Genomic DNA, 24,263 nt, shown 5'->3' with positions numbered 1-24,263 from the left:
CTGCACCGGGCAGCGGGGAGGAAGATAATCATGATCATGAATGGGGACACGACGCAGAACCTTGGAAGAATAGCAGGCTGCCTTGGCTTCTAGGAGGTACTTTCTGCGATACTCGGACATCTGATCTCCGCATTCAAAGTTGCCGACTCGCTGCTTTACGGGAACACGAGTGTGACGACTGTCACACCACAGTCGAGGCTTATTTCCTCTCCGCCACTGCATGTACGAGGCTCGGGTCAACCATTCCGACGAGAAAGTGACCGATACGCTCGGTCGCACTGGCTTGACGCCGCCTGCACCTTGTCATACCAGGTAAGGCACCAAGGTCGCTAGGGTGACGCCGCCAATGAAGCGTGAAGATGAAGCACGAACCCAGGCAAATCTCCGCCAGTCAGCAGCAATAGCAGCAATAGCAGCAGCAGGAACGCTATAATGATAGCAATAAGCCCTAGCCTCACTTTATTCGAGAGGACCGAGAGCAGAAGCGGAAGCACAAGCACAAGCACAAGCACAAGCACAAGCGAAAAAAGAAGCCAAAAAGCAAAGAAAATTACTATAAGAAACGAAGCAAGTTTCCGGAGCCGCGGTAATTCGTAGAAACTTCCCCCTCCTCAAAGGAAGACGTCAGCAGGGACTCGGAGCCTTGCACTTCAACTTCCTCTTAAAGTTCCCCACGCTACTCATTTATCCGGCGCTTGGACTCATTCCCCCAAAGGTTTCCACTTTTTTATTTTTGTATTTTTCATCTTTGACCCGTGCTTCCGTTGTCGGCCTTTTTTTAAGGGTTTGGTTTGGAGCAGAGCCCGAGTCTTTGAGCAAGAGAGTCTACTCCCGTACTCCGTGTTAACCTCTGAACCTCTCAACCTCTCAACCTTCTGAACCTCAATCATCCTCTTTGTCCAAACGCCAACATCCTCCCCCCACTCACGGCGATCGGGGACTCTAGAGTCTATCCACATCCCTGTCGGCAGATCCCAAGTGGAAGACGGTGGAATCGTCTCACCGCGTTCCATTGAGGGGGATTGGATTGCCCTACTCCAGCGCAATCCCCGTTACATCCGAGCTCGGTCCCAGTCCGTTGGATTATCTGCAGCCCCCGAGGTCACCTCATCCTCCAGTTACGAATATTGACTCGATTCGTACTTAACCCAGGTTAACTGCTCATGGCGTCGCCCGGCAGTGAGTCGTCCCGATCTGACACTACCACCACTCAGCTTTCTACCTTGCGCTCGTCATCGCGTACTTCTCCATCTTCATCTTCATCTCCGACTGCCACCGTCACCACCGCAACTGCGAGATCCATTACTGCCCCACCCCCATCCGCTTCAACTTCAACAGTCGGCGCCGCCCTGCTCCGCGATTATGCCCTCCATATAGAACCCTCTCAAACACATAACGAGATCCATTCTCACGGTTCCCCTCGAAAACTCCAAACGGTAACACACTGCTTCCCGCCAAGATAGATCCCGTTCAGGAAGAAGCCGTCGGCCGGTCGCTGCCCTCCTCGGCATTGCGCCGATTTCGCCAGAACTCCGTGTCTGGACACCGATCTCAGAAAGCGCTCTCGACCGACTGCATTCCCAGACAGACCATCATGAAGGCTTTGGCATCACGGCCAGCATTTTCCAAAAATAATCAGAACGCGAGCTTTTCAGGTCCTTTCTCAGGCCCACTCACCAATAACGGCGAAGCCTCATCCCCGCCCGACGATCGAACCAATTATGAAAAAGAGAAGGAGAAGGAGAAGGAGAAGGAGAAGGAGAAAGGGCGTGAGCGCAGATATAGTGCCTCTTCCCAAAATTTGACGACTGCGCTGTCTAATCTCCAACTGAGCGGATATCTCGATCGATCCCCTGCAACGGCGCGATTGCTGTTACAGTCACCATGTTACTTCCACCAAAGATTCGACGATGCAGTAAATATAAAGAAGGTCTTGGAAGAGATTGCGGATGATGAGTGGCTGTCGCATTCCAGATTGGTGCAGACTGCAACGGGTGTTCGGGAGGTGTCGAAGCAATTGCAAAGGCGGCCGATCAAACGCGCCGTGCGCAATGTCATGATTGTCACCAAGGCACGAGACAACAGCCTGGTGCATCTGACTCGGGAGCTGGCTGAATGGCTTTTGTCAACACCCCGATATGGAAGCGACCTGGGTGTCAATGTTTACGTGGATGCCAAACTGCGGAACTCCAAGCGGTTCGATGCCGCCGGCCTGCTTCAGAAGGAACCGCGGTTCGCGCAGATGCTGCATTTCTGGACACCCGACCTCTGCTGGACCTCCCCGGATAAATTTGATCTTGTCCTCACCCTTGGTGGAGATGGAACGGTCCTCTTCACCTCATGGCTCTTCCAACGCGTAGTGCCACCGGTGTTTTGTTTCTCGCTCGGAAGCCTAGGCTTCCTTACAAACTTTGATTTCAAGCACTATAAGTCGCATCTGAATGGGGTCATGGGGGACGTCGGCATGCGCGTGAACCTGCGGATGCGGTTCACATGTACCGTGTACCGGAAAGACCGGAGCAAAGGCGCGGAAGTCGGCGCAGTTGAAGAGGGCGAGCAATTCGAAGTTCTGAATGAGCTGGTAATTGACCGGGGGCCTTCGCCATATGTCTCCAATCTAGAGTTATATGCAGATGATGAGTTGTTGACCGTTGTCCAAGCGGATGGCTGCATTTTCTCTACCCCCACAGGTATGTCACCCGAAGCTGCACTTCGACAATGACTTTTTTGTACTAACCATAACAAATAAATCCAGGCTCGACAGCCTATTCCTTATCCGCTGGCGGCTCACTCATGCATCCATCAATTCCGGGTATTCTTCTTACCCCAATCTGTCCTCACACTCTCTCCTTCCGCCCTATGGTTCTGTCCGACTCGCATCTTCTCCGCATCGCAGTTCCCAATACGTCCCGATCCACCGCTTATTGTTCATTCGATGGCAAGGGTCGAGTTGAGCTTCGCCAAGGTGACTATGTCACTATCGAAGCCAGCCAGTACCCCTTCCCCACCGTTGTATCAGACAGCGCCGAGTGGTTCACCAGTGTCCAGCGTGCTCTCCGCTGGAATACCCGTGGGGCCGTACAAAAAAGCTGGGATGGTGGTGCCGGGGATGATCAAGACGAGGCCGAGGATGAACAATGGGATATCGACACTGACGCTGGACTCGCGGGTACAGATAGCGGGATCGGTCCCAGCGAGGATGGTGATTCGTTATCCCCTAACCCGATGCGACGACAGATGAGTCTGCTCAATATGTGAACTTCGCTGAACAGGGATTAAATTTCCTTTTCTTTCCTCCCCTTTCCCTCTTCCCTTTTCACGACATACCTCTTTTTCATTTCGGCGTTTTCACGACATACCCAGTCAGGCTTGCATTGTTCAAGGTTATTTCAAGCATAGATCTCGATTTGTTGTTTCCTGCTATATCTTCAAGGCAGCTGAGCGGTCATTACATACATCACTTTTTTCCCAGTTTCGGTTACGTTATCACGGCGATGTCCATGTTGCATGTCATGTTCAAATGACGGTCATTACATAAAAGCCTTCGCTAGAGAATTGACGCTAGAGAGCACTCAGGTGCCAATGTAATGAAACATTCATGTTTACGGCCGTTTCTGATCTACTAGCGAAGTAGTACTTCAACTTGAAGACTCCACTTTATGAGATACCTCATCCACACCTCTTCTGTTATAATAGATAGAGCGGATAATAATCACATTCCGACGAACATTCCAAGGTATTCAGATGATGTTCCACCAGGCGACCCATGTAACCTCGCGGCAACATGGATTGAGTTTGCAGATCTGGTGCTCGTGGACTGAAACACCGCGTTGTTTCGGCTTGATAGGTCCAAGCTCCAGTCAATATACACTGTTCCATGTAACTATTTACCAAGGGATTACGAAGTATTTTATTTCTGGGTGCCAGTATAATGAGTGCGCATAGAAAAGAACTTAGTGAATTATAGTACGAAGAGGGTTGGTTAGTGAAGACGCTGTGAGGCTGTTTATACTATAGTAGTTCTTTTGTTGTGGCGGCCTGAAGGATTTACTTTCTTACTATTATTTCAATAAAGAAGATAAAATTGCTTTTTTTCTCTCTCTAATATTCCCTAAGATAGCCTTTATAGAAAAACCATAACTTTTCAATCCACTACCACATGCAGTGTTAGAGATATCTCAAACTAATAATTGGAAAAATAACCTTGGAATACGCGAAGGGGGTGTTTCCCAGTATCCACACGCAGCCCTGGAGTAGTATAAAGGGGTCTCTACCTCGCCAAAGAATCCCCCAGAATAAACGAAAGAACGCAAAACAAAACAATCAGAACCACCACAATTCAATCATTCTCAGGAATAACCTTGCACCAACACATACCACCACAATGAAGACTTCTCTCCTACAAACCACCCTCCTTTCAACCCTCCTCCAAACCACCCACGCCCTCGTGGGAATCTCTTTGGAAGGTATCCAACACTCCTAGCGATGGTCTCAAGGACATCAGCTTCCCAATCGCTATGCCAAACGCAGCCCACAAATCCGGGTACTACTACGCGCAGCAATTCAGCTTCGCAGGACAGAGCGATGTCGGATACACAGGTCTCCAGCCCCGCGAAGACAAAAGCTCGGGCTCAGTAGTCCACGCCGCTTTCTCCAGCTTCGTCGCCGGAACGACAAGCTCAGATGCGAATTGCTCGGACGGTGCGGACGGTGGCGCGGGCGTTTCCTGCGCTGTTGATGTCTCTGCGACCTACGCGCATGGCTACATTCTCCGCGTCAAAAATACTCAAGGTACCACGTGGACTGGTACGATGGTTGATGCTGTTGATGGAACGGAAACTCATATTGGGTCTTATACGCTTCCCTCCGGTTCTGGGGGTATTCAAGGGAGCCAGGTGGGCTTTGTGGAGTATTATCCCTGGAACTCGGGGTCTCATACTTGTGATCAATTGCCCAAGACTGATGTTACTTTTGGTGTGCCGACTTCTTCGGGTGGGACTGGGGAGTTGGGGGCTGCGTATGAGTATGGGGATTGTGTTGGGAAGGTGGATTATAGTTCGAAGAGAGCTGATGGGGATGCTGTGAATGTTGTTGTTGGATTTTAGGGGCTTTTTGCGATTTTCAAGTTGATCGTACGAGATAGTATTTCAATAGTATTATCATATCCGGAGCTGGATGATTCAAATTCTAAGATTGCCATGAAAGTATCCTCTCCTCCATGACTTTGCTTTGATGTAAGTTGCAACTTGAATGCCCAATACAATAAAGAAGAAGATCGGGCATGGGTAGTTTCTAGTAGTAGCTACTAGCATCAAAAGTGGATCGCTGATATAGTATGTGGCAAGAGGAGGTGGAAACACCTGCAACCAACATACATACTTACTAGTTGGACCGTGACATTAAATAAACGCCTGAGAGGTACTAGTATGATTCAGTCTTCTCTTGCCATTCTGGCTAGAAAAGTCTATTGGTGGTACTTACAAAATGGAAGAGGCCATAGAGTTAACGCCTGCAATGAATATCGCTCTGCGTAGACCTAACATATCGGGAAGGCTTAATGATGATCTCGATAAATTGGCACCTATCAGACCCTGAGTCGATCATCGGCAATGCGAGTCTCAGATTAAAAGGCGGCTTGAACACGAACCCCGACGCTTTGACGTGAGACGTAGTGGTTCAGGGACTCAACACCCCGCAATGCCGATCTGGCGTTTCAGGTAGAAAGGCCGAGTCAGGTCGTAGTACTAGTCAGTAACCTTACCGAGATTGCATATTACTTTCCCCGAAACGATCAGGTGTTTGTTCATCTTCTACTCCTGCGAGACTAGCGAGGTGCCATCCGCCATGCATCATATCGTGATGTTTTAAAACTTTTTATTTCTTCTAACTGAAAAGAAGGCGGCATTAACATTTATATCGAGTGCGATGAAAGTCATTCCCCCCGAAAACAAGGCTTTATCCAACGCAAATATCTAAAAGAAGAGGCCATCTGTAACGGTAGCAGATTGACCGAATGCAATTAACCCGGAACTTTTGTGGAAACAGGTCAACAACCTGTATCCGCCCATCCTTCCCACCCGCCGGTTTAAATCCCGATCATGTCACATAAATCTCGTCTTAATATATCATTTTCTCATTGGTGCTGATCCATCACCAGTCACAGCTCTCAGCCAGGATCTCAGCCAATTCCTCTAGGTACTTCTTATCCACGTCGTCGAAGCCATCGGGCTGGGCGCAATCGATATCGATAATGGCGACGGTCTGCCGAGTCGTTAGTACCACATTCAGACACACTGCGCACCACGCAATGAAGAACACTAACCTCTCCCCGAACAAGAATGGGAACAACGATCTCACTGCGGCTCTCGGCGTCACAGGCAATGTGTCCCGGGAACTGCTCCACGTCTGGCACGACAACGGTCTTCTGGGTAGCGGCAGCAGTGCCGCAGACACCCTTGCCGAAGCGGATCTCTTGACAAGCAGGCTTTCCCATAAATGGTCCCAGAAGCAGGAGTTGGTCCTCAGTTGAAGCGTATGTGGTCGAGATCGTTACGCTACCGATGTTGGGTCCGCCGCCGAGGGGAGGCGATGAGACGGGTGACGCGAGGGCGGGGAACTTGTCATCGCGAATGTAGAAGCCGGCCCAGTTGACGGAGGAGGAAGGGGAAGGAAGAGCAGCGAAAGTGTGCCACAGCAGCGAGGAGACGTTAGAAAGGTTGCTGGTGGCTGTTAGTTTGCGGGCTTGGTATTGGCCAGGAAACACCACACCGCGCGCGAAGCCTATGAGGAGGCAGGGCAGCTGGGTATGAGTTCCTTGATATCTGGTTGGGAATCGCTCTCACCTAACCTAGGATGACGATATTCTGTTAGCGCATTGTTCAATTGGCAATGGTTGCGACGCCCGTTGGACACGCACGATGGAAGACACTCACCCAATTGCGTTGACCGGAGAGAAGACCCCTCGTTTGGTCTAGTAGTTGAGGGTAGATCTCGGCCTTTGTTGAGCCAAAGAAATAGGAAGAGTCGGCGTGAGGCTGGAATTGCGATCGGACCAGTTAGTTGAGATCGGCGTGATTACCAATGAATTGGCGGGGCTATCCAGGGTGGAATGACAGGGACGAACCATGTTGAGTAGCGTTGACGGAGGAGGTAGGAGAAGAGGATTGCCAACAGCAATTGAGCGAGGAAGAGGGGAGATAAAAGAGAGAAGAGAAGTGAGAAGTGACGAGGACGAGGAAGAGGAAGAGGAAGAGGAAGAGGAAGAGGAAAGAGCAAAAGCAAAGCAAATTCGGCGGAGCTCCGCAAGTGGAGAAGGAGCGATGACCAAAGACCAAGTTGGGTTGGTCTGGCCAGTTGCTTCTTCTTCTTCTCTCTTCTCTTCGTCTCTTCGTCTCTTTACCTTTTTACTCCGTAACTCTCACCTCTCTCCAACTCAGTCGATCCACAATTTCCCCATTCTCATCTCTCCAGGAAACCTTAATTTGTGGCAGTTGGCTTTACTCATCTTTCGGGTTCTGCTCCTGATCCTGGTCCTGGCCCACAATTGGTGACTCCTCGCGTGCACCCAAACCATCCTGGAAGTACCATGCCTCCCGATCCCTGGGTTCAAGCCCGAACCCCCCGAGTCTTTCTCGTTCGGAAAGTCTCAAGTCAACTCTGTTTGATCTGATTTCTGGTCTTCTTCTTATCTTAAAACGGGAGACTTGGATCGAGTCCTGTACCACTCGTCTTGGTTTTAACTTCGTCGGCTTTCCACAGCCCCGGGTCGGAGGCATTGGGGCTGTGAAGGGCAAACTGGTTCCGGGTCATCGGATTGGGTATCGATGATCGCATTTGATGGCCATCTTCCAGATAACCCATCTCTGCCGTATCAACGGAACCCCCCGAAAGACTCGGAATAGATGCAAACGAAGGAAGGCGCCAACTGAAACCCCGAGACACTTGATGCTTCCGAACAAGTTTACGGATGATCTGATGCACCTCCACTTGAAGGATCGATCGTACTCGCGACATCGATCGCTTCCTGATCTGGAAACTCGGGCTAGGGTACCCCGATTGGTGTCGACCAGAATGAATGGCCTTGGTACCTTTGATCCAGCTGTCGGCGTGTTGAGCATTATAGAATTGATCTTGCACATGCACCTCATCAGGCGTGATGCGTACCACGGGGCCTGAGAAAGTTAGCATGAGAGTACGACAGCGGGAGCTTTACGGGGAAGAGGAACAGAGAGGGACAGAAAGGGACACTGACCATATTTCTCGTGCATTCGCTCGATTTCATCTTCAAATGAGCCGGTCCCCCAGGCGGCAAAGTAGATCTCGTATAGACCGGTTAACGCAGCTAAACGTGGCCCGGGGAATTTGCTGAGTGGGTGGATGTGCACACGGTAGATAATCGTGACCAGGAAATATGCCACGAGGCTGCCTAGCAAAAAGCATGGAATCATAATGATGGTGGAAGGCGATAGTGCTAGCAATTTGCAATTCGAAATCGGAAAAGCTGTGGTCGTTTGGTCGCTCGTCTAGTCAACCGAGGTCGCTGATTTGGATGCCAGAATCTCCAGGTCAAGCCGTGAAGCGGGGAAGATATAGGTAGAGAGTGCTGCTTCTCTACCTCTTCGTAATATCGGTTCGAATTTCGTATCTCTCACCTCACTAGGTCCCAGTGAGATCGGCAGAGGGTGTGGTGATACGGCATCAAATCTTCCCTGAACAAGATGAGATTACCCGCACGGGCGGGATGAAAGGTCGCACGAGTTGCAAAATTGGGGATGCTGCATTTACAAGCTCCCAAGCCGTCGAAATTTCTTCCATCAAAGGCACAGACCAACTGCTCCCAAGCGTCCGACGGTGTCCTGCAAGTTGTCAGATCGTGGGGGGGATCAACAGCGTGACGATGTATCATTGGCTGGTCGACGATTTATACCGCTTCTTGTAGGCCTGGGCCACAGACATGGCGACTCCCGCCTTTCTCCATATCACTGTTAATTGGCTTTCGATCCTTCTGTGGAGCACAAGGCACAGAGGAAGTTCGAGAGAATGGGGATGGCTGGGATCGTGTTGGATCCGAGCCGAGACCGCCAGTGTAGACCGCTATTTTGGCTCGTCTCTGATTCTTGCCCGCTCTGTGATCAATCACTTTGCCCACTTTATGCAGCCTACAAACGCTAGCGGGCGTCATGCTGCATTTGGCTTGGTGTTGTGGATTTTTTTAATCGACTCCGGAGAAAATGTCAACCAAACAGCCTCGACCAGCCCGTCCGATCGGGTTTCGATCTCGTGAGGTTGCCGTGCTGATGCCACTCAGAAACACCCTCCTTTCTCGTCAAAAATCAATAAATGACCATCGAATTGGCAATAATTAGCGTTTTGCCGAGCTGCGTTTAGGTTATGGGCTAACTGCAGGGCTAACAGGCTTGGGTTACACAATCTGCTACGTGGACGTGGGGCAAACATTACACAAAAGATCTGAGCAACCCCGTCCGTCATCACACATCAGCAATCGCTGGAGATTCATCATACTGCATGAAATTCTATATCTTCGCCAATTGGGACGAATCTCTCTACTTTTACAGTTGTTCCACGGACGATATTGTAGTGATGGGCATATTCTGATTGGACTATGGTCTCTTTCCAGGGCTATATCACTGCCCTAATGGGTGTTTCAAACTATGAGATGAGTTGTAACTGTTATTTAATTCGTTCGAGTCGTAATCATCAACATAGAGCTTTTTCTCTAACCCCTCGTCACGAGAAACGCTTACGTGCTACCTAAGAAGCACCTAGGCATGAACTTTCTCACGAGAAATTAATATTGAAAGACCGTAGGCATTATCGGTTATAAGGGGAGGCTATATTTAACCATATGTTCAAGGCTCCAACAAACCGCCAACTTCCACTCAGACACCCGAGTCCTCTTGCTCGATACTGAATTCCCCATCATATTCAATCCACGATTGACAGTTATCGTTCACATAGTCATAATTTATCAACTCCTTAGCTTCGTCATATCGCTCGATGAATTGAAGAGCAAATCCTTCTGATGTATGCCACCCAATGTGGCAATGCATCAACCAGGCACCGGGGTTGTCCGTCTCCCAAGCCATGAGTAAGTAGCCACTGCTTTCCAAAAGGGCAGTATCTCGGCGTGGCGGGTTTGATGTAACAGTAGTCCCATCCCAAGGCCCAGTACCTTGTGCCAAGATAAAGAAATCATGACCATGCAAATGAATTGGATGGGCTACCGGCATTGAGGTATTGATCAGGAGATAGACCCACTCGTTGGCATTCGGGAGCTCAATGACACCGCTCGAAGCCTCCCACTCTGTTGTCCCATCATGGATCTGTAACAGAGTCGGGTCCTCCCATTCAACCTGCATGGTGGTGCTATTTAGGTACCAACGGAAGAGGTTGTTCGTATTCTTGGAAACAGTAACATCGGTCATGGCATCCCAGCCAGCGGCTGAAACTGATTTGGGGACAATGGGGACAAGCTTGCTCATGTCTTCGTCAAGGCATATATCGTCAAATTGCCATGGTGATGTATTGGGGGTTCCAACCTTGCCGTAATAGTGCAAGATGCCTTTAATGCCCTCCACATTATCGTTCTCCGAGCAATCTGTTTGAGGAACTGCCCGAATCCAGTGGTTTCTGGCATTGGGCTGATTTGCAGTGACGATAATATCATACCGTTGTCCTAGGCTATAATATTAGTATTATTTTCCGTTCGTATTGCAATATAGTTTTGACTGAGCAACATACCCATTCCGATATTGATGTACTCAGTGGTATATGGCTTGATTGGTACAAAGTCCATAGCAATCACCGTGAGTTGGTGATTATCAATCATGAATTTCCAGTGAGTATCAATAGCCGCATTCAGAACTCGAAGGCGATAGGATTCTCCTTTATTAGCGCGCATTGTGAAATAGGAACCAGTATCGTTGTACTTGTTTGTCCCGTTGATGAGCCCTGTGTCGAGAGTTGGTGGACCTACAGCCTGAGCGTAGGTGTAGAGTTCATCCGCAGTTCGGTGGGACCAATCGTTCAGAAATAGCATGCCTTTGTCGACATCATAGTTCTTACTTGCAGGGCCGTTGATGATAATACCACCAAAGACACCTTCCCAAGCTTGGAGACCAATGTGGGAGTGGTACCAAGATGATCCATACTGGGCAGCACGCCATTTGTATGTGATACTTGACCCAGGTGCCGTGGGACACTGGGTTATTGAGACAACACCATCATTCTGGTTGGTATAGTTCTGGCGAATTCCATGCCAATGGATGCTGGTTCCGTTTCTGGATTCATCCAGATGGTTCGTAACGTGAACAACGACATTGTCTCCCCAGTCTGCGTAAATTGTAGGCCCGGGAATTGTCCCATTAACAGCCATTGCAAAACGCTCGATTCCATCTGGGGCGACGTTAATCTCATCAATTGATAGCCAATATTCACGGGTAACGCCTGTGTTTGGTACAGTCTGTGTATAGTCCGTATTGATATCGTAGTCACACCACTTTGTTCTCTTGTGGGCAGTATTTCCAGCACATGGCTTGGCTTTCTGAGGGCTTTTTGACTTGCGTGCCTCAAGCTGCGGGATAGTGAATGCAGCTGCGGCCAGCGCATATGCCAGAAAAAGGAATTTCTGTGGCCTCATAGTGATTCTCTATACCTGAGCTCGACAGGGTATGTTTTTAGAAAGGCACTTTCATGTAACACAAAGGCAAAGAAACATAAAAGATAGTACCGGAGGCTCGAAAATAAAACGAAAAGCAGTGCGAGTGAAGGTATGACGCTCTAGGGCTAGTATATATGCGAAATACCTTTTAGGTCATATAAACGAGATACTACCTTTCGTAACAAGGCTGAGCTGGCCATGCTCTAAAATCTCACTTGACTTATCTTACGGCGTGTCCGAGCCGCCGGGGCAATCCGCAATTCCTGAGATGCAGATGGAATCAGGGCCAATATCTTGTTAATCGGGATAAGATACGCAATGAACCCAGATGGTATGATCTCACTAGTCATTCATGGTTGGCCTCGTGAGGCTTTTCGCCAGTAATTGCCCTAGTAGGTATCTTTCCGCGGTATGCTTGGGCGAGATGCTTTCTTCCCCTCATCATTCTGCATGATATAGTATCCCCAATGTCCCCGATAAGGCAACTAGGGCTGCATGTCTCAGAATCACGAATCTCAACTATATTTCTACATGAATAACTCAGGTGTTCAGATCTGGCTAAGGCTTTCCCCACGAGGTCTATTTTTCGTGCATTAACCAGTCAGGGTTCGTTCTGACTAGAGTCTGTGTTATCCAAAGAATAAGCCCGGGCACAAAAGACTCTTACTACTTCTTAGGCCGCCGGGGGCTGAGGTGGCGTTGCCTCCATGTGGGAGGAGTCGGTGGACAGTTGACTCCGCGAAAGCAGGTCAATGCAAAGTACGTTATTGAATCAAAAGCCGGGAGCAAATCATATCTGCAGCTGATCTGCAGATTGTGGGCCTAATCATGTCTTGGTGGGCGGGACGTCAGAGTGATTATACTTCCGGCATCTTTATGCGAGGCTCAGAGGATCAAGGGGCCGCCAGGTATTAGTAGTCCTCAGACATTGGGATTATCAACCACACCCCGAAGATATAATCCAAACCGAAAACCTTTTGCTTTTACACAGTTCCGCCCTCTATTGCCCTTGGAATCCAGTGTCCTTTTTATTTTCTCCTCCTCTTCTTCGCTGTTGAATAAGAGTTGTATGCCCCTGCATTGATTTTATGTCCCTTGTGCGTACATGTTACACTCAGCCATGTTTCGCCTTTTTTCCATAATCGCTTTACTCATTGCAGCCCTGGGATCTGTTGGTCTCGCTCGGCCACTGGAAAAGCGTACTGAAGAGTTTGGCATATACGCCTTTGGCGACAAAATCAGTGGACTGCAGATTTACTATTCAAATGGTAAGTGTTGGGATACTCTCGGCTCGGAAAATCTGGCCCTGCTACGAGGGACTTTCTGATCAACAATTCTGCTTGTCTCTAGGTGCCGCCTTGATAGGCGATCCAACTCAATCCAAGAACTCAACCGACGTGCTGCCGGTCACCTGTGCGTATCTCCCCCCCCCCCCCGGCACTTGGGCCGCCTTGATGCAGAATGTATGTCCACCCGTGTACTCATTCCTCGTTAACTTAGTCACGGTTTCTGGCTCGGATGGAAACACCTTTACTGTGCACTCCGAGAGCAAGGCCAAGTCTTTGACTGACCAAGCCCTTTACATATCGAATGATGGATCAGACAAAGTCGGCTTTTCCTCATCTACCGAACGGAGCAGTGGAAAGTTAACCGACATTTGGTGGCTATACGGACGTTACGTTATGACCAACGTCGAAGGAGCAACCTTCTACGCCGAGCCAACTTCTGACGGGTGGTATACTTTGTCGTGGAGTTCGGCAGATCAAACAGGAACGAATAAGGTACTGGTCACACTGCGTACTATTGAGCCCTCAACCACTTCTGTTTTGGCCTGAGCCCGGTTGGGAGAAGAATAAATCATGGAACGGCGGGTGTGGCGCGAGCGTAGGCGGCTGAATTGAGCGATCGTGTGAATAGTTACGAGAAATGAGAATGTCGTGTGTTGGTAGCCAAGAAGATTATCATGGATAGTGCTTAAGTAGCCCAAGCAATCAGAGGGGCTCTGCCAATCACTTGAACCCAATGCGCAAGCCAGGGCTTAGACAGCCGTACAGAGCTGACCTTCCGAGAGTATTCCGATATTGTGGCTTCGGTATAATCCTGTCTACATCCTGGCCAGATCATGCATGGGGGTGGATCCCGAACGATCGGTGAGATCAACCGTTCCTTGTCGGCCACGTCAATACGCCAGCGGGGTGGGGGCGAATCCATCCAAGGAGGGGGCGCGGTGGCTACGAGTAGCTAATTGTCTTTCTCGTGTCAGCTGTCTCGGCTTATGATCATTATAACTCGTTCGCTGGGCGAGCTTACTGGCCGATACCATCCCCCCTGTAGCCCTAGATATTGACTTTCGGGTTCATTTGCCGAAGAGCATAACTAAGGATTGGTAACTAAGGATTGGGTTTGTTCGGAATGAAGGTGGGTAGCCTGGGGCGAGGACCACCCCGTGCACATGGAGAGATAATCATCAAATAATGGGGCTATACAAGATCTGCCTAGAAGTCCTGATTCGCCCTGTTTGTCCATTAACTGATGGCGATCTCGGAGCAAAAGATAATGGCGCTAGCAAGGATAGATCGCATTGATGTACATACTAGAAGTGGAACCGCGGGCGACAGTGATCCCGCTATGCGAAATGGGGCGGAAATCAACCGATCACTGGGATAGAGGGCTATTAATACATAGTCCGAGGCTCATGTCTTGAATTCATACATAAACCTGACCTAATGCAATTTCTAGCCCGCCTTGGCTTAATATCAAGCTCGTATTTTAGTTTGTTTTTCCAGTCTACCGGGGGTCAAGTCAATCCCGTATGACACGCTAATGTCACATGGCACGACATTCGCATATGGTTTCCCTCAACAAGTCCATCTGCATTTTGAGCCCTCAGGCGTGCATAGTTTATGATAAGCGGCGAAAAAGAATCATCATCGTGTCGTCCCATATTCAGCTATTCGACCTGTCAATTCGATTAGGCGTGCTTTGATTCAGTGCGAGTCTGATTCCGTCTGACCCCATCTACAAGAGATACCTGCGCCCGATGTAGATAAAGAGTGCGAGGCTCGTATGCATCTAAAGGCTGGTTTCGGCTTCCTTGTCCGAATATGAGTAGCTACAAGTAGTCCAAGTTTCTATTTCATGATAGTAATGGTGTATCTCACAAAGATTCAACTTTGAAGACACTTCCTCGATTTTGGAAACTTCACCAAATAAATTACACCTTTCGGTATGTACTGTCTCTCACCTCCCACGAAATTGATCGCGCTAATTTGCAAAGGTACTAGTAGCTTCTCAGGAGCCACGAGCTAAATTCCGGGACTCGGGTTTCCTGACATATTCAACGAGAACTAATCAACTTTAGTACCGCTCATGTTTGTACGTGTTTCACTATCCTCAGAAATCATTGGCATTCAGGTCAACTTGAATCACCTGGACACACAGTAAATCACTCATCCCAAATGATACATATCACATTCACGGAATGAAACTAGAATCCGGTGTTGAAATGCCTTGTTTCACTTTCTGCCCCAGAGTTACATTCTCGATAGCACTCTCCTTAGAAAGTCCCTGTCAGACATGACGGTTGCGATTCCCTGTCTATGGCTGCCTGACACCTACTGCGTCGAATATACTACTAGTATGGAATGAACTAAATTAACCAAGAAACGCCGTGGCTTCAAAGCGCCACATATGGGCCCACCCCAGTGAATATTTCCAAGGTTAGTGCGATGAATAATTACTTACTCGCTCATGGGGTCCACTATATTCGAGGGCCGAGACGGTTGAAGTTGCTTCCAAGGTTTTCGAAACATAAATTATTGAATACATTGAATATTTTACTCTTCTGGTGAGTCTTAGCATACTAAATATGGGAGACCGTAGAGCTCCTCAAAAGAGCCACCGGTCCACAATTTGTGAAATCTTTCTCCATATACTGTATAAGTAGAGGAAGTTACTCTATGCTTTCTTCTCATCCTGTACTTCCTCGGGCTGAGGGGCGCTCCGCCCAGATTGTTGACCAGACAAGAAGCTAACAGCCCCGGGACCAGTGAAATTTTTCCGCCCCGTCGTAATCCAAGTAATCAGGCTGATTAGACCAATAACGCCAATCGCTGCACTGGTATAATTCATAGATTGGTGGTCAACCGGCGCTGTGCTGGGGAAGTTAAAGGTGATAGAGGCGAACAAAAGGAAAATGAGGCCAAAAATATTGAGGCCGATAGATACGGGCGTGGAGAAGGCATATGGTCCTTCCATTTTGGTAACATGGCCAGTAAAGTAGCCTACCAGTCGACTCAGGAGTGCCATTGCGTAAGAAAGATCTGCGTTGTTCAGCGTCAGCGATGTCAACTCATATTGAGCCAGGAATTCACTTACAAAAGCCTTCCGTTGCGATGGAGATGACTGTCTCGAAGCCGGTCGTTGTGCCAAATTCGATAGCATCGAGGGCTAGCTGCACCACAAGAGTAAGCAACACAGCATTCACTGGGACCTGACTCTTGCTTTCCACTTTGCTGAAGAACTTCGAAAAAAGGGAGACCGTTGTCACGAGCAAAGGCGTAGACGGATCGTGAGCCCTCTGCCAAGATATTGTTTCCGGCTACAATGACAATCACTGCGATCAGACTGGAGAGGATGCAAGTGGCAGCTTTGTTTCCAGTAGAGTCATAGATGATCTGAATAACGGGGACGCCAGTGCTGCTATTGGCGGTCTCGGCAATATCTCCGATGCAGAAACAGAGAGTCAGAAGGAATACAAATCCAGTGACAGCGCCCAAAACTACCGCGAGCACAATTGCTTTGGGGGCCTCCTTGGATGCCGATTTCATCTCCTCTGTCATATGCGAAGGCGCATCGTAGCAGCACATGCCAAAGCAGGCTTGCAAAATACCGATGATGGCTGCCATGCCTGTACCCCAGCCTGTTGTATTCTGGAAGTCCTGGAACACGAAGGAAGCCGGTTGCTTGTGATCATTTGTTGCGAGGAGGGTGATAGTCACAACAATAAAAGAGCCAACGTTCCAAATCAATATGAATTTGGAAATACGATGGAGCAGGTGGGATCCCCAGATGTTAACACCGGTCCCGAGAATAGCAACCAAATAGGCCACCAGGACGGTCTGCCATCGCTCAATAACATATTCGGGGAAAATTAAGTTTGCCATTCCAAGCACAAAATTTGAAGCGATATAGTTGTTCGTGGCTCCCATCGCGAGAAGACCTACGTAAGCGTCAGCTTTTGCCTCCAATTGGATTGTAAACGACGAGTGCAGTCATACCAATTAGCATAAACCATCCAGTCACATATGACAGGCCTCGTGCATACCTAGGGGGGCGTTAAGGCAGCCACCCAAGAGTATTGGCCTCCTGCCACGGGGTACATAGAACACATCTCCGCCATGGGGATCGCCACAGCCAGGGTTAGGAGGGAAACCCCAATGAAACTGAATACCATCACAGGTGGACCACCGGAGTTGACACCGACAATGAACACACCGCTTAGAGCGGTCCATCTGAATAGTCATCAGTAATGCCTCTTTGTTTTATTCGTGCTTTGGGGCGCTCCTCACGATGTCACAACACTGAAACTGAACCCAATCATACTGAGTAATCCAAAGGAGCGCTTGAGCTCTAGAGGATTGTCAGTAAACTTCCCCGTCCACCGAATAAATTTGTTTCCCAAGAGGATGCCCACCTTGCTCATAGCCCAGATTCTCGAGTCGCACATCCTCGGTGGTGGTGCCTTTGAAGACTTGGTCATGCTCATCGCCGTTCGACATGGTGGCAAAAGAAGTTTTCTATTTCAACATGCAGAAGTCCGCAATAGAGAATTCAACGGTAGTGGCGGGTGACAGTCCATTCTTTAAACAGTTCAAGGCGCCCAATGCACCTTTCCTCTTTCCCCATACTCTCCTAGACAACCCCATGGAGGTCCCAAAGTCACATTCAGTTCGATAAGATAGATGGACCCTATGACTTCCTGATCGAGAAGGTCTCCGCGACTGAAGTGGAGACCGGTATGCCAGTCCCGGTCCAGCAGCGAACTTTCTCGGGATTTTTGCGGGGAGCAAGACAGGGCCTCAAGACGCCTACCGATAAGCCGGGGTCGGAGAGCCTGTCATTTGTCGGGGAACCTTCAGACCCAGAGGTCGATATGTGCCAATGAAGGGTTTATCGTGAGTATTGTGTAATGAGAAAACGGCGAAGGCGCTCCCCATCTCCTGAGGTTACCCTTGTTGATCTAGTTCAACGATAAAGCCAAGAACGACCCTGTCATGGTCCCAGATTGATGGAATGACCAAGCTTCGCCTTGGCCGATGCTACGGCCTTCTTGTTTCGTCCTGCAGACAATAGCCGCCCCAATCGGATGAACAAACGGAGTTGGACCGAGAGACTGCCTGAGGCAATGAAGCTGGTGTCCTAAATAGGAAATAGGGCTTAGGGCTTCGGAACAGCCACTTTCCGACGAGTCAGAGAGCGTATTTTTGGATTACACCCCCCCTCGTATCTGCCCACTGGAGCATGTATGGCCCCAACTGCAGATTTGATGCAGATGCCCATAAATCAAGCTTACTTTCAGCCTCAAAACTTGTCTAATTACTAGATCAAATTACCGAGACACTGTATGATGTTCATCGCAAGTTCTTTTTCCTCATCTCCAGTCATAGGCCCAAGCCATTCATTCGATACACCCCCATGATGTCTGCTGTATCGACAATACACCTCGGCACCTCTAACATCCTTGGATAGTACGATCAGATTTCCCCCATAAAGCCCAACGGCCGAGCAAAGAGCACTTGGGCCAATGTGGGTAGGAGACCACGAGTCCTCGGCGGAAACAAGTGTATCCGTTTTCCGTTTACACGCCATCAATGCTTTCTATTTAAACCGCCTCCCCCTGTAGTCTGCTCATAGCAAAATCACGAAATTTTTATATCATCTCCCCAGTCACAAATCCTACCCTCACAACAAAATGACTAAAATTGAGGCCTCCGAGCAAATCCTTGCTGGCAAGACATGCCTAATCACCGGCGGCGGTGGCGGTCTTGGAAAAGCCATCGCGATCAAATTCCTTGAGGCCGGTGCCAACGTGGTCATCTGTGATATCAACGAAGAACGTCTCCAGGAGACTTCGGCAGAACTGTCTTCCAAAGGCCCATTGAAGGCTATTAAGGCTGACATTACCAAAAAGAACGAAGTTGAGGCTCTTTTCGCCGAGCTGATCGAAGCATTTGGGAAGATCGATGTGCTCGTCAACAATGCCGCCATTATGGATACCTTCAATCCTGTCGGTGACCTCGAAATCGACCAATGGGACCGTGTTATGGCTCTCAATCTTACCGCGCCTTTTGTCTTGAGCAAGCTCGCTGTTCGCAACATGTTGGAACAATCCAACCCAGATGGTCGAATCATCAACATTACATCCGTGGCAGGTCGTGCTGGATGGGCCGGTGGTATGTGCAGAATCCTCTCATTTCTTCTTCTATCTATCCCATCTAACAACTCCTAGGTGCTGCGTATACGGCCAGCAAGCACGGCCTTGTCGGACTGACGAAAAACACCGCTGCATTCTATGGAAACAAGGGTATTAAGTGCAATGCGCTCATGATGGGTGGCATGAATACCAACATTGCCGATGTATTCAAGAACGGGATGCACATGGAGGGGTACCAAAAGTTCAGTACGGTTTATGAAGCCGTCAAAGCCCCCCATGTGCGATGTGGATGAGGTCGCCGGCTTATGTACTAACCTGACTTATGGCAAGGGGGCTAGCATCATCAATGGTGCCTGCATTGCTGTTGACAACGGCTGGAGCTGTGTTGTTGGCTGAATAAGAACATCTTCTTTCAAAATAATTGTATAATCCGTTTTCTGGCTGGTTTCCATGCACATACTTATGTACTATATTCAAGAAAGCGAAACAATCTAATACAATCAACCAGCATTCGTGCAAATTTTTGAATTATCGCTCCAGAGGGTTGGGCGCCATCCCAGGTGCCTCTTCCCACTGCTCCGCTCCTTCGGGAATATCCATGATCGCATGTTTGGTCCATATATGGATAATTCCACTCATTAATTCCTTGTCCAGATCCTCGAGACACCCCCCTTTCACATTCGATGTCGCCTTGAGATCGGGTTTCTCGCCGGGTGAGGGAACATAGTCACGGAATCGATGTAACAAACGAGCTCCGCAGCCTTTACAAAACAAGCATTCCATGTGGCGACCCTTTATGGTGATTCGAGTGTAACTCCCCACAAGGTCTGATACAGAGTCTGGAAGCTCGAAGTAGGGAAATACGGCTGTAATTCCAAAGGCGGAGGAGCTCTGGTGCCTACACTCAGTGCAGTGACAGGCGTAAATCGCCAGGGGTTTGTCGGCCGAGGTGGTAAACTGGATCTTGGAACATTGGCAACGCGCTTTCATTCCCATTTTGATGATAAATATGGGATTTCGGGGGGTTTGAGAAGAATATTTCAAGAGGTGAGTCTGGACGCGTGGTTGGAAATGAGGGGTAGATGACTGATTTGAATGCGAGTTTTGCCGATTGACAGTAGTTCCGTTGACCTGGCGAACATTCATTTACTAGTACAATCCAACACAAGCCTGTATGAATATCTGTCTTGGCTTTGAGATTTAGACAAATCACCAATATGAGAATATGAGAATATGAGAATATGACAATATGAGAATATGACAATATGAGAATATGACAATATGAGAATATGAGAGAAACTACCCGATATAATCTTCGACCATACAGAATTTGTGAACGGCGGCAGCATCTCCCCATAGCATTTGATTTATCACTTCTGTCTCTGCTTTAGAGATATTGCATCTATCTCGAATACTAAATTCCTTGAAGTTCCTCCGAATCACATCTGGATTCCACCAAGGTACCCACCTATTCTCTTATTGAAGATTCAATCTAAATAAGTAGAAAAACAAAAGAAGTCCCGGCCTGAACTAGTTTGAAAATCTTCATTGTTACATTCGAACACCACCTGGATATGGTTAGATCTGACCAAATACTTCTAGCGCAGTCACCGACCTGAGCTATCTAGATAAAAGTTCATCTACGACCTCTCTCTTCCCGCCCAGCCAATCATCCCAACAAAGCGAGAGATATGCCGTATCCCGACCTCCATCTTTCTCTTCTCCATATGACGGTTTTTCGCGCCCGTTATGTACCTTTCCTCTCGCGTCGGCGTCGGGAACGACTTTATTCCACCGTAGGATTCCCTCCAGTTGAAACCCCATCCTTTGGGCGGCGGATAGCGACGCCTTATTCGGAGGATCAGCAAGCCATTGCATCCGACGAAGGCCTAAACCACCTTGCTCCGCAGAATCTAGAGCATAATGAAGAAGGAGTCCGACTGCATGGGTTGTGACGTGAGTTCGCTGGTACGGAGGGAGAATAATGATGTACCCAACCTCCGCGGAGAGGTGAGCCGCCGAGGCAGCCATGTATGAAACCATCCCAGCGAGTTCACCTTCCGGGTCGATCACTGAAGGTGGCTTCTTCTTATCGATAACCGCGAAGCACACAACTGATGGTTGTGCATTCACAAAGTTCTCGATAAATTTGGTCACGAACTCTTGCTCTGTGTCAAAGGGTCCGATAGACATATACCTGTAGAGCTCTGGATGGTCCTTGGATCCGTCGAAGAAAGGTTTAGCATGCTTGCTAACCTTTTCTCATGTTAGTCACAGGGTCGTATCTTAATCCAGGGGACCTACATTGAATGGCGTTAACTTAACCAAGTCATCGGACAACTCTCGTACAGGAAAGCAGAAGTCAATCGGCGTAACCATTGTAGCAGGTGGTAACACAATAATGGTGTAATTGCTGCTTAGAGTGCTTGGGGCGGGTCAAGATTTGTCGATGAGGGGTTGTCTGACCTTTGCGAGCCACAGGCGTGGGCATGATCGGCAAGGCTGCAGCGGTGTTGCATTTAAGTTCGGACCTTTTCTTTTGCTCATCAACTTGGCTAATTGGGGCAGTCGGATCTATATTCCGGTATCCTCTGATGTTTGTTACAGATTGAATATTGCAATTGATATTAGAAAGCAGAAGTCCAAATCATACGTTTGGTATTGGTTGAGGCAAAGTCATGTGGCGTACATGGTACGTGAGATGTATTGGCTCCGACTTCTTTTCAATTACACAGTATGGAAATAATAACTCCCGCTTACTCATATCAGTCTAGTATCCAGCTTTCTTCCACTTTCCCATGGTTGGCTACCATTCCTAATAAGTGTTGTATCCACACCAAGAGTGATATACCCAACCATCCCCTGTGTTACACTTTTCTGATCAACAGGGACGATATGGATAATAGGATTAAATCCACCCGCCGAATCCATTGAAAATAAAGGGTCCTCCGCGTTTTTTATGCGAGCAATCTGCGTGTGGGACGCATAGGGCTCAAGTGCCATGATTGCCGCAGAAACCTTCTCCGGGAAATAGATCTGTCCAGTGCTGATAGTGTTACCGGTAACGATTGTTCCATTCTCACGCAGCTTCCAGCTAGGATGTACCTGAACGTGAATGTGAATCGAACGGTCGTCATAAAATCCTTGAGCGAACATTAGCACCAGAATTCCCCCCCAAAAGGCGTGGTCACATACCGGGAAAAATAGTTTTCATTGCCGTAATCCCGTGGCTATCAGTGGGCCAAAGTCCTCGTAGCCAGGTAGAGCGATCAGTATGAATATCAGTGAGTCCCATCTGACAGTTAGAGATATTCAGTTCCTGTAGGAGTTGTGGGAATGGTATATTGGGCGAAAGGCCTGTGAAACTGGAGTATGATCCTGTGGCATTGCAGTGCCATATATCAACCAAAAAATCACTGAGAGGATCGCATGTATCCATATCAATGATACCAATGTCAAGCCACAAGGGTACACCTGGCTGATTTTCTGTTATATCTTGGCAAAGGGTCTGAGAAGGTGGGTATACGTAAGGTCCTGAAATCCCTTCTGGTGTTAACACCCATGTATCATTCGGGATCACGTCGTAGTAAGGTGCCTCGGTGTAGATAGTGTAGTTGCCCAGGTGGTGTAGTTGTCATGTCAGCGTCGAGCTATATTTCTATCCCAGCGGTTCTGGTGGAATTTGGTCACCTTCTGGCGACATTGCTGAGACATTGCAGAGCTTCAAGCGATATTCTCGTGATTTAGTATTTGATGCCTGTCGGGGTGCGTCATTGCCAGACATCCCAAAAGTACAATCGAGAATACAGTATATATCATCTGCATTATGAATAAACTTGAAGGATACTGATCATCTTCCGTGACATACAGCCTTTTACCACTAGAAGAGGGCTCACCCATATAAATATACACTAGTAGAATGATATTCAAAGGACCGTGACTCTATCGGAAGAAATACCTAGGTATCGATAGTAGAAGTCTTGGTTGTGGGTCAAAGTATAACCATATTATCGGTGATGCTGACCCGATGCAGTGGAGACCAACTACGGATTTGAAGTTTCCATTTCCTCCGTTAAATGATACTATATTGCATTCAGATCTGGAAGCCGATAGATGTGACGCGTGTTGAATTAACCTGGGATGATAAATCACTAGTAGTGGATTTGACCATCTTCCGAATCGCTATGAATTCCAGAATAATCTCAAATCTTTCAAAACAAAATTCTTATTTGTCTACACTCCTAGTCACACGAACATGGAATAAGTTTATCCTTGGCTGTCGAATACAGAGACTGGGCTCGTTATTAGAACCTGTATAAGTTGAAGACTTCTTGACAGGACCGACGACAAAATCTTCTATCTGATCGAACCTTGGAATTAAGGGCCATTTTTTGACGGTGACTCGGGTCTATCTAAGCACTCCTATTATGAGAAACCCATGCTTGCTCGTATCTTGAATGCTGAGCCACCATCGCTCGGTCAGAACCGATAATCACAGCGCGCCGAGACAGCCCATCCGATATGAAAATAGCAGCAAGACATATGACGTACGTAGTTTCTTATTTAGAAGCCTTGTCGAGAAGTATCTGACTCGCGAGTGCATGTATTTCAATCACCACAGCAGCTGTAGCTCTGTGTTGTACACTTAAGTATCCAGAGCGAGTCTGTGGACAGCAAAAACAGCCCACGATACAAAAATCAAAGATTTTGCTCCTATCTTTAGTATGTACAAGTAGCTGGTGAGGGGGAATTCAATCGAGCGACCTAGAGTGTAGATAAATGTGGGATGAGGACGGTGAGTTACAGTGAAGAAAGGACAGATTCTGAGGTTCCGTGTAGTAGTAGGGGTCTAAAAGCCGAAGCAAGCTATATTGGATTTAGCTCAGTTTCATGGCTCCTCTTGTCGGCTGCCCGAGAAAGGTGATTTTTGAGGTTTCATATTTTAACAAACGTGTCTATGCCAGCTATTCTGGAAGTTGCCCTTGGTATATCCTTGTTGGTCACTTCTAGTAGATCATGAGTTCACATTCTAACCCCTCATAGTTAAAATAACCTCCATGCTGTCACCACAGCTCTTGTTTCACGCAAACCCACGGAGGCTCCGCGGACTGCAACAGCCACAAATGAGATAAATAGTTAAAAAGGTTA

General features: G+C 48.3%; 11 protein-coding genes across 11 annotated transcripts; 4 read left to right on the top strand and 7 right to left on the bottom strand.

Moving 5' to 3' along the window:
• Positions 1-1,163: 1,163 nt before the first annotated feature.
• N7509_009025 (putative NAD+ kinase Utr1) lies at positions 1,164-3,258 on the top strand (the record flags this gene model as incomplete). The annotated part of the gene is made up of 3 exons (XM_056633662.1): positions 1,164-1,413; positions 1,464-2,690; positions 2,756-3,258. The coding sequence occupies 3 exons, from the start codon at positions 1,164-1,166 to the stop codon at positions 3,256-3,258; spliced, it is 1,980 nt and encodes a 659-aa protein (XP_056484282.1).
• Positions 3,259-4,517: 1,259 nt separating this feature from the next.
• N7509_009024 (uncharacterized protein) lies at positions 4,518-5,105 on the top strand (the record flags this gene model as incomplete). The annotated part of the gene is made up of 1 exon (XM_056633661.1): positions 4,518-5,105. The coding sequence occupies one exon, from the start codon at positions 4,518-4,520 to the stop codon at positions 5,103-5,105; it is 588 nt and encodes a 195-aa protein (XP_056484281.1).
• Positions 5,106-6,150: 1,045 nt separating this feature from the next.
• N7509_009023 (GAF domain-containing protein) lies at positions 6,151-7,126 on the bottom strand (the record flags this gene model as incomplete). Its single annotated transcript, XM_056633660.1, has 4 exons — positions 6,151-6,261; positions 6,323-6,780; positions 6,917-7,034; positions 7,124-7,126. The coding sequence occupies 4 exons, from the start codon at positions 7,124-7,126 to the stop codon at positions 6,151-6,153; spliced, it is 690 nt and encodes a 229-aa protein (XP_056484280.1).
• Positions 7,127-7,689: 563 nt separating this feature from the next.
• Positions 7,690-8,447, bottom strand: N7509_009022 (uncharacterized protein; the record flags this gene model as incomplete). Its single annotated transcript, XM_056633659.1, has 2 exons — positions 7,690-8,171; positions 8,252-8,447. 2 exons carry the CDS (start codon positions 8,445-8,447, stop codon positions 7,690-7,692), a joined length of 678 nt encoding a protein of 225 aa, XP_056484279.1.
• A 1,452-nt stretch (positions 8,448-9,899) lies between these two features.
• Positions 9,900-11,659, bottom strand: N7509_009021 (CAZyme family AA1; the record flags this gene model as incomplete). The annotated part of the gene is made up of 2 exons (XM_056633658.1): positions 9,900-10,696; positions 10,762-11,659. 2 exons carry the CDS (start codon positions 11,657-11,659, stop codon positions 9,900-9,902), a joined length of 1,695 nt encoding a protein of 564 aa, XP_056484278.1.
• Positions 11,660-12,800: 1,141 nt separating this feature from the next.
• On the top strand, positions 12,801-13,515 carry N7509_009020 (uncharacterized protein; the record flags this gene model as incomplete). The annotated part of the gene is made up of 2 exons (XM_056633657.1): positions 12,801-12,948; positions 13,031-13,515. 2 exons carry the CDS (start codon positions 12,801-12,803, stop codon positions 13,513-13,515), a joined length of 633 nt encoding a protein of 210 aa, XP_056484277.1.
• Positions 13,516-15,637: 2,122 nt separating this feature from the next.
• On the bottom strand, positions 15,638-17,460 carry N7509_009019 (putative GABA permease; the record flags this gene model as incomplete). Its single annotated transcript, XM_056633656.1, has 7 exons — positions 15,638-16,002; positions 16,058-16,133; positions 16,204-16,901; positions 16,960-17,006; positions 17,062-17,193; positions 17,251-17,311; positions 17,376-17,460. The coding sequence occupies 7 exons, from the start codon at positions 17,458-17,460 to the stop codon at positions 15,638-15,640; spliced, it is 1,464 nt and encodes a 487-aa protein (XP_056484276.1).
• A 1,193-nt stretch (positions 17,461-18,653) lies between these two features.
• On the top strand, positions 18,654-19,511 carry N7509_009018 (SDR family NAD(P)-dependent oxidoreductase; the record flags this gene model as incomplete). Its single annotated transcript, XM_056633655.1, has 3 exons — positions 18,654-19,134; positions 19,191-19,393; positions 19,446-19,511. The coding sequence occupies 3 exons, from the start codon at positions 18,654-18,656 to the stop codon at positions 19,509-19,511; spliced, it is 750 nt and encodes a 249-aa protein (XP_056484275.1).
• Positions 19,512-19,643: 132 nt separating this feature from the next.
• Positions 19,644-20,111, bottom strand: N7509_009017 (GFA family protein; the record flags this gene model as incomplete). Its single annotated transcript, XM_056633654.1, has 1 exon — positions 19,644-20,111. One exon carries the CDS (start codon positions 20,109-20,111, stop codon positions 19,644-19,646), a length of 468 nt encoding a protein of 155 aa, XP_056484274.1.
• Positions 20,112-20,735: 624 nt separating this feature from the next.
• N7509_009016 (GNAT family N-acetyltransferase) lies at positions 20,736-21,494 on the bottom strand (the record flags this gene model as incomplete). The annotated part of the gene is made up of 2 exons (XM_056633653.1): positions 20,736-21,371; positions 21,420-21,494. The coding sequence occupies 2 exons, from the start codon at positions 21,492-21,494 to the stop codon at positions 20,736-20,738; spliced, it is 711 nt and encodes a 236-aa protein (XP_056484273.1).
• A 381-nt stretch (positions 21,495-21,875) lies between these two features.
• N7509_009015 (intradiol ring-cleavage dioxygenase) lies at positions 21,876-22,899 on the bottom strand (the record flags this gene model as incomplete). Its single annotated transcript, XM_056633652.1, has 3 exons — positions 21,876-22,258; positions 22,311-22,710; positions 22,828-22,899. The coding sequence occupies 3 exons, from the start codon at positions 22,897-22,899 to the stop codon at positions 21,876-21,878; spliced, it is 855 nt and encodes a 284-aa protein (XP_056484272.1).
• Positions 22,900-24,263: the final 1,364 nt, after the last annotated feature.

The sequence above is a fragment of the Penicillium cosmopolitanum genome (assembly GCF_028827165.1).
Source record: "Penicillium cosmopolitanum strain IBT 29677 chromosome Unknown utg000009l:1.0-9042332.0:1.0-9050551.0, whole genome shotgun sequence".
NCBI lineage: Eukaryota > Fungi > Ascomycota > Eurotiomycetes > Eurotiales > Aspergillaceae > Penicillium > Penicillium cosmopolitanum.
This window is presented reverse-complemented; position numbering and strand designations above follow the sequence as displayed.